Below are 9,721 nucleotides of genomic sequence, written 5' to 3'. Positions count from 1 at the left end.
CCTTTTATATAGTGAAAATATGTACTCACGCGCTATCGTCCGGACAGTAGACACATAAGTGGATATGAGTATGACCAGAGGTAGAACAAACATGAAGACCAGTGAAAGAGTGGTGTACGCTTGTTCTTGCCATCGCTCCGTGTAAAATCCGTGGGTGACGCACTGGTAAAACTCTTCTACGAACGGCCCCTTTGCCACTCGGAATACGACTGTCTGAAACAAAATATGATCACATTATAATGAGCCAACTTTTGCCAGAGGCTAGGTCCGCGTGAAAAGTTTTTCTGGCATAAAAGTACTGGTATATGTTTTAGCCTATAGTACTCAGAAGTAATATTGTTTTCGATTAATGAAATGATTCTCAAAATAGTTTCATTATTTCCAGAGATTATCCCGTACAAACAAATGAACCCACGAACATGCTAGTGACTATGACCACCGTACACAAGGTGTTAAATCACGTAACATCACATCAAATCGTGGGACGGAATATGGATAGCAAAAAGTTTGAGACTTACTAGCGCCTCTACTAACCCTTTCATAGATAATATCTGTATATCTATATGTGTAACTTAATAAATATAAAAGTTCTTGAATGCAGAGAATAATATGATTACGTGGAAAACGCTTCATTATTCATTAGTGACGCATATTACATACTCTCTGGGAATGATTTCAGAAATCGTTAAAATGGATATGCAACAAAATACATATTGCTTAAAAATCATATAAAAGCATTAAATACATTTGTTATTCTCGTCAATAAAATCTATGTACGCAAAGAGTTTAACACTCCAGGTGTACCGTGGGGTCAACTTATTTTTTTTTTATTTGTTTATTCAATAGTTACACCATCGATTTACCACTATATCTTTACAACTAACCCTTTATTATAAGAAGGAATGGGCAATGGAACGTTGGGGTCACTTTGTCGTGACCGAAAAACAGAAATGGCATTAATGTAATGAAAATTACTTAATTATTTAATGTTAATAAGCAAAAAGTAATATAACGCAAACCACACAATAAGACTTTACGAATATACGAGGTCAAATTCAGGTTGAACCTTATTTCGTTCCGTCGTATTTCCGGTTCAGGTAAAGGGCTTCCATTTGGTGACGTCGTAAAAGTTAACTAAAGAACACAGTTGCGAGGGAGCAATTTGCTAAATGTAATCGGCAGTTTGCTTCTGCCATATGTGACCACAAGTGGACGGTACGTGCTCATGTAATCGGAAGTTGCTTGACCCAAAACGGGTGTTCCTGAGGAACAAAGGTATTGTTCTTAAAATTAAGAGAGGGTATTCGATTTATATATTTTATTGCAAAAATGAAAGGAAAATATTTTCTCGATGTTGTTTTTTTTTTATGTAATTATTTTTAAATTACCACTGTTACATCAGGTGATCCACTTGTTGGTTCTCCTTCTCTGATTCTTTTTAGCCTATTTTTAACTTAATTCAATTTTAGAGTGAAAACATTTTTTCACAAAACTTATATTAAAGACAAACAGGGAAATAATGTTAATACCTCCTAATATTCATTTATTCAGACACGAGCAATATTTTGAATAATTGACAGGCCGTGATATAAGTGGCTGTGACAAAGGAGGAAAATTCAGAGCATTACAAAACATCAGGAGTATCTCGTTCAATCTGGGCCTACCGTATTATATATTTATTAGGGTAATAAGATTGAAATGTCAATGATTGAAATAGAATATTAATTGAAATGTATTTGAAAATTTCTTGGTTGGTGCCTTATTGGTAAAACACAATATTTATATACAGGGTGAAACACGTTAGACTGTCCAACTGTAACAGGTCAATAGAGAACCTCAAAGTGCATCGATTTAATGCTTTATTAAATTAGTAATTTATCGATTTCATACCCATGTATCTTGTCTCTATATTGCGTAGTTCAAAAGTGATTTAGATGCGTGTAATTTTTTTATGAAAGTTGACTTTACCACTAAACATTGTAATTGAAACTAAACTATTGGGTCTAGTACAGTCGTGGTATGTAATTTAAATAAGAATAGTAGTTGGTCTCACGAATAACAATATTAAGGGGAATCAGTGTTCCGTAAATTTAGACTTAAACATAATCATTATCTAATATTATTGAACTACATTATTGATTCTTCGAACTTTAAAAAACTCAGGAATAAATATTTCACTTTTTTTTACAGCCTATTTCAAAATCTAACGTTAACTTAAAATAAACCTAAATTTTCTGGAATAGTAGAAGAACACGGTAAAAAAGCGTTCGAATCAACGAAAACTGAATACCATGTGTTTTTTTTTCTCTCAAATGCCTCAAGTCACTAAAAAATAAGATTTTAATAAGCCCACGCTATGCTAGGCGACAGATCATGTCAAAAAAATAAATAACACAAAGTAAAACAAATTAATAATTCAACAGTCCCAAAGAACTCGCAGTTTGGTAGTAGTTATTAAATTTTAAGTTACGTGCGTGCGAATTTACATTTTACAAGTTCATAAAGAAACACACTTAAATAATCTATTTTAATTGAAGAAAAGAGTTCTACGAGAGTGTGCCTACAAAATAATGCCGGTGAAGCGTAGATGTGCACCCGCAGCGTGTTCGCTGCGCGTCCGCTGCGACTACGCTTTGCTGTGAATTCGCTTGCAATTCGTCAGTGTGATAAGAGCCGTCACTATTTGTCACATGTTTCACAACTATTCGATGGTTAAATATTTTACACTTCATTATCTTGTTTCGGAACATGAATCGAATTTAATACGACCACAATTTGAATAGTTTATACACGTAAAATGTAGTTAACGGTTTAAGCTTGTTAGACCTCGTGGTTAGCCTAAAATTATGGATAAGCAAAACTGTATAAAATATTCATGTATGCTTTACATGGTTGGATGAACGTTTAATATTCAAAACTGTTATGTAAAAATACTGTAATATTTTCCATCGTTTTCTATTGGCAGATATAGAGATCGCTTGACAGTGAAACGAAATTTAAATAAAATCGATGAGCAATTATAGAAATTTCTCATTTACTTATTTTTTGTTTCTATTTCTCATCTTTCATATTATGATTCACTTTTAAATGTACTTTTTGGAAGAACTGATTATAAAAAAATATAAATATTATTCACAGTAATATTTTTTATAAATTTGATAACTGATCTTGAAAGATTTTTCAGGGTATAAAATAACTGATTTATCACAAAATATGCATCATTTTGCACATTATAAATATTTCCTCAAACTGCGATAGCCTAATTCGGAATAGAACAGTCTGTCCAGACGAATGTCCGCAGGTTAAAAACCCAAGGCATGCACCTCTGATATTTCTATATTACGAATTCTTTGGAAGTTATTGCTTGCATTAAGGGTGAAAGAAACCTGCACGCCTAAAAAGTTTTCAATGAGAATTTCGAAGGTATGTGAAGTCTGATAAACCGCATTAGGCCAACTTGGTGGACTGAGGCCTAAAACCTCTAGGTGGTAAATGGCCAGTGCCCAGCAGTGGGCAGTATATAATACAGGGCTCGTATTGTTATACTATTATAAATATTTCTTTATAATAAAACTATAGTTCACGATGAGCTCATTTCACATGTTAACGAAGGATCATTTGGGAACAAGCGTTTTTTGCGTTTGAAGTGTTTACATATAGCACACTAGTCTTTTAATCTAATTTGGTATTTTATTTCTTTACTCTCATACATGAGGCATACACAACATGGGACGGACGGAATACACATAGCGAAAAATGGGGTGAATTTGTTACGCCTCTGCCTAGCTCTTTCGGGACAAAGACGTGACTATAAGTTAAAATCCAATACGTGCAGGCCGATGCTTTTGAAATGCTTTACCGACAAGATTTCGTGCTATAGAAAGTACATACTTATATTAAAGAATATTGGATATTATTAATTTATATAAAAAAAGAGGTAATGAATGAATAATCGCAATTGTCACCATTGTAAAGAGAATACCATATAAATAGGATATATATTTAATTTGTGCCAAATTTCACAGAGCGTGGTTTTATTTTAGGAAAGTCGTAAAAAATGTCTGTCAAGTCCTCCATCTGTCGCAGCTAAACTACGACAAGCGAATCACAGTCACCTAAAAAGAATGGGTCGGGACTTTCTAAAAACGATGAGTATGCGAAAAGATTACAGAAATTAGATTAAGAAAAATTTGGATAATATAATATGGGTTGCAGACCGAGAATTATAATATTCATGCGATGATTAGATAACCAGGAACAAGACTTATTTAATGAAAGATTTTATTTATGCATATATAAATGCATTTTGACGTTAAGTTAAAAATGGATCAATCTGTATCTATATAAATATTATAAAGCTTAAAGAGTTTGTTTAAACGCGCTATTCTTAGGAACTTCCAAACCGATTTTTTTTTAATCACTAAAAAGAAATTACATTACCCCTGAGTGCTATAGGCTATTTTTATCCCGAAAAATATTTTTCATTAAGACGGAGCCGTAAGCAGAAGTTTTAAATAAAATATGGACGATATCTGCTGTATTCTATCTACAACTTTTTTTACAAAATCTGCGTGACGGGTAACACGTTAAGAGGATTAACGTGAACAAATGATAATTTAGGACATTTTATTTTTTATGTAAAATGTGTAAATTTACAGACGAATTTATTGTAAGAAACTAAATATTTATATTGTAACCTTCAAAATCGTAACCATTAGCGTCAGGAACAAAATCATACAAATAATTTAATAATAAATACATTTATTAAAACGTTTATTAATCTTCTGCCAGATCTTTCAACAAAACGGTCACAATGATATTCATTTTAATTACGAGCATTAGGTATTCTACATGCACACATCTCGCCTTTATTCCTGGAAGTAGGAGGTAGACAGTGGTGCAATCAAAGCACCCACTTTACACCAAGTGTATTCCATCCCATGATGTGATAGGAGGTGAACCTATTGCCATATCGGATACAAATACCGGAATTTGAACCCGGGGCCTCAAAGCGGTGCCGTACTTACCGCGGATATTGCAACTAAGCCACTGAGACAAACCAGGGTATTCCAGCATACGCTACGATATACGAATGAGGTATAACAACTATTTTTAAAGAACATTTTTCAAAATACGATACTAAAAAAAATGTATTTTCCTCTCGCAGAGTACTAAATAAGTTTGTTACTATGAAGTATCGGTTGCCCAATATTATTATTATCATCAATAATTTATTCAAAACGGTAAATTGAAGGTCTGTTTTTGGTTGTTAATTACGCTTCCAAACCATAATTACGTAAACATTTGTTGTACAATACGATATTACAGTCTAACTCCATAATTGATCATATTCTGTCCACAAAATGGTATTTAGAACAAAATTTTGTAACAAGAAGTAAATAAATTTCAAACTAATATAAGCTTTACCAACATATTTTTGTTAACTATATTGAGCTAGCAAAACATGTACTTTTGACGTCTCGACATTCAATTAATAAAAATTCACGTCGAATTGATAACCTCCTCCTTTTTTTTGGAAGTCGGTTAAAAAGAAGAAATGTTGGATTATTAAGAGTCCATTCACATGTAGGTACCACATCCATACCACATCTCAGGGACAAATGATGTGTGCTATGTGGTCGATATCGCCCACATGGTTGAATTCGGCGACAAAATGTGATTCGAGAGAATGGAACTGTTAATTTTCATACAAATTATATTGTTATCGTAGATATCAACCACATGCTGGACCACTTTTATCGTTGCGACGTGGTATGGTGTGGCTGTGGTGAATGGACCAAACCGTCAGATATATTTCTGTTCACCCGTTTACGGGTTCAGGGTGACTCATATGATAGTTCTCTTGCCTTTTTAACCTCGCCGTATTATAAAAAAAGAAAACATCAATATACTATATATTTGACATTATTCCAAGAATTAATTACTCTATGATCATACATCTCTGAACTTTATTATCATATTAAAAGCAGCAAATGTCATTTTAATAAAGAATGTAGCCCAGTTTTTTTCAATAATTAAATTTGTGTTATATCAGGATGTTCAAATTGAAACAGCATTGAAATGAACAATGATTTCGCATTTTTCAATAGATGAGCTAAACTTTATAAATATAAACTCGATGATGAAAAACACGGTTAAACGCATTACTTATCAGGCTAATATTAGCCATTGCAAATATATCTTATATGTTATTGATTTATCACTTAAAGTTGAAATTTAACCGAAAGTGATGTTTTAAACTGCTACTGTATATAAAAAGTATTCTTTAGATAACTTTTACAAACCTGCCTCTAAGATTATATTTAAACCACAAATGTATTCCCAAAAGGTTAAACGGTTCACCTTTCATTCATCTTTAGTAGTTTCAACTTTTAATTGCTTCTGCAAACACATCGTGACATTCTCTCGAGTAAACGTCTTGGCGTTAATAACTTTATTTAGTTTACTTTAAAATTTATGGAAATATGTAAATTATTACCTGCGGAATGCTTAGTACCACACTCAACACCCAAGCAATGACGACGAGCCTTCCACTCCTAGTTGCCGTAGCCATACTTTTCATAGGATATTTTACAGCAAGCCATCTGTCCACTCCTATCAGAACTAGTATAAATGTGCTTTGGTACAGCGCAAACATTTGCAGAAATTTAAATATTTTGCATGCTATATTTCCCGCATACCACTGCACTGTGAACGACCATGCCGCTTCTCCGGCTATACAAAATATTGTCACCAACAAATCTGCTATACTCAGTTGGAATATCAAGCTGTATATTGCAGTCCAAGATGGCCTCGCTCTCCCTCGCCCCCTCTTGCCCCTTTGTATGCTGATAATCGTGGCCAAATTACCGAAGAAGGATAAAATGGCCATCGCTGAGAGTACACTGGCTCTGATTACAGTACTTTTAGTGAGAATAGGAGCGTGTTCCAAACATGAAACAAGAGATCCATTATACATGTACATTTTGGATATGTCAATATTGGAGTCGTTGATGAGATGCTCGTCTATACATTTCTCTATTGGCCATACGACTTGGTGATTAGTGTATATGCTCCCGTCGACAGAAAAGTCTTGGTGCAACGTGAGATCGCTTGTGAAGAGTAGGTCACTATATAATGTGGTATTGTTGCCTCCGTTGGCCATGTTTCGTCATGCGTGGATCACAGTCAGCAGGATAGCAGAGGAGTAATCTGGAATGAAAATAAAATTCCATTATTTTATTCTATATTGTATTGTTAAATGGACTCGTTAAATAAAAATTAAGCGCGAAGCTAAATCAAAGTAGAAAAAATACAACGAATGAACAGGTCAATATAATTTCACAAAGTAAACACGGTTAATAGCGACCTATCATTTTGGGTCCCAAGCACGCTGTAATTGAATTTAGTTTATTTCGACACTCCATGACCTCTGCCCTTTGCAAAGACTTATATTTATAAAGATACATAATGTTAACATTATAAGACACAAATTTATTTGCGTCTTTTTTTTTATTGGATTTTGGCCGTTTATAATTAATACGCTGACCATCAGATGGCACAATAATATCCTACTGTGATTAATAATAAGAGTAACATCGGTAACATACATTCTTTGTATGTACATAAAAAAAACATGTACATATACAGCGTGTACTATTGTTTTAGTTACTCTGCAAATAAAGAAGCAACTTACAGAAATTGTCCAGCATTTAGAAAGCATCTTTTATTGTTCGGTAGCATAGTGCGAAAGTAGAATCTTTTTCTTTTATTTCACTATGTACAGTCGTCATAAAGGCTTCTTCCGGCCAGATGCGCATTCTGGATTCAAGCAGTGTACATCCAGTAAGGCAGGTTGGCATAATTACAGGTACCATAAAGGAATATTCATTTTAATATTTCGCCGCAGAGATGCCATTTTAAATATACGCACTTATAAAAATATCTGTGGTATTTTATTATTCTTTTGTTTTGTCCCGCAGAAAAAATATATGTTATGGATGCTATTCTTAAATCTGGGGAGCGGAAGAATGGCGATAATAAAACGCTAACGTGGCTGTCCCAAACAAACATGTCGATGCACTGCGATCGACGAAGCAAAAACTATTGGGAAAATTTAGAGCGAAATCGAACTTGAAGCTCAAGACAGTTCGAAATGTAGTCACTGAAGACTTCTGCTCCATCTAGGAGACATGGGACCTAAATGATAAAAATATTGAAAGATATTAATATATGTAATAGATATTTATTCATTAAATTAACCTTTGCAGGCACACATGCACGTCATTTGTACATAGTTATACTAATAATTAACAAAATCCCTGCAATATAAGATGAATGTCTACATGTGGTACATAGTATCCTAAAATATTATATATTTTTGGTTTGGTAGAACTATCTAGTGATGGATTACTAGATTCGGCGACACCTTCTGTGGTTTTTTTTAAAATGATTTGTCTGGGTTTTTATCCCAAAGGGTTGAGATCAGCAGATGACTGTGAAGACAAAAAAACAGAATTGGAAGTAATATTTTCGTCTAACCGCACATTGACCCCGTCCTCAATTTTACCTCTTTGCTGCGGTTAAATTATGATAAAAACAAGCATTACATTTTTTGTCTTCAGCTTAATATTTTAGAATAATGGGCCTCTTAGTAATGGATGTCTGTTGTGCAAGCCACTATTCATTCAGTCGCGGGTAATGGCTTTAAAACTCAAACAATATTGCCCTGGAAATTAAAAACAGAATTGTTGAGTTCACAGTCCACATCTATTCACAAACTAACAAGGTAAGAGCGTGTAATAGAGACAAAATAAAGAGCTTAAACATTGTAACAATAGATAATAGAATATAATACCTTACAACCTTTACAGTATATCATAATATTGTCACCAAATAACGCCATAATATTCCGGAATGCCTCTTAAACTGCACGTATAACTTCCGATAAGACTCTTATAATAAAACTTTAAGAACTAATTAACTCGAGTTTTAGTTTCAGAAACTTTGCAAAATATAAATTCTAATAGTTTCGAGGAAAATCTATCAAACAGTGTTTAACTCTGTTTACTGGCAGCAACTTTTATACAGCAATTTTTAATTTATGAGGTATCAACATACATTGCATGTTATCGAGAAAAGGTAGACAAGTGAAGTCACATTTTTAATCTTTAAACTTTGTAAGATAACATTTAAGCGAAGTTCGTCGCAAATAGGTAAATTACTTACTACTAAACCGTTATAGCTGGTTTGTTCGAACCATTATTGATACTAAACCCTAATTGCCATCGTATAAAACGTTGAATAAAACTTAACTACGACTTAACGAAATATGTTAATTAAATTATCATAATATTTCAAATATAAATAATATTTATATCAAGATAAATATTTTGTAACAATTCATTGTTAGAGATTAAATTTAGGTCTTCTAGAAGTGGGATAAGGAATTTTGGAGCCGGTTATTAACATTTATTTGATCCTAACTTTTACTCGCGGCTCCACCCGCGTGAAATGTTTTCCAGGGTAGACGACCAGCTTTAAATTTTCCCTGGGATAAAAATACCCTCATAGCGTTCAGAAGTATGTAGCCTCCTAATAGTGATTTTTTTTTTCGAATGTCGGTTGTGACTACACCATTCTATGTTGAAGTCACTTCAGGAACTATCCTGAGATTAGCGCGTCCAAACATAAAAACTCCAACTATGCATTATATTAGTAT

The 9,721-nt window shown here is 33.4% G+C and overlaps 1 protein-coding gene across 1 annotated transcript; it reads right to left on the bottom strand.

The window, feature by feature from the left end:
* Positions 1 to 18: 18 nt before the first annotated feature.
* On the bottom strand, positions 19 to 7,208 carry LOC119191370 (gonadotropin-releasing hormone receptor-like; the record flags this gene model as incomplete). Its single annotated transcript, XM_037445274.1, has 2 exons — positions 6,500 to 7,208; positions 19 to 213 (listed from the first exon to the last, which is right to left on the bottom strand). Coding segments are annotated over exons 1-2 (861 nt in total), but the record flags the coding sequence as incomplete, so codon positions are not given.
* Between the last annotated feature and the right edge of the window lie 2,513 nt (positions 7,209 to 9,721).

The sequence above is a fragment of the Manduca sexta genome, unplaced genomic scaffold (genome assembly GCF_014839805.1).
Source record: "Manduca sexta isolate Smith_Timp_Sample1 unplaced genomic scaffold, JHU_Msex_v1.0 HiC_scaffold_1414, whole genome shotgun sequence".
In the NCBI taxonomy this organism is placed as follows: Eukaryota; Metazoa; Arthropoda; class Insecta; order Lepidoptera; family Sphingidae; genus Manduca; species Manduca sexta.
The sequence above is the reverse complement of the archived record's forward strand: the minus strand, read 5'-3'. Positions and strand labels throughout refer to the sequence as shown.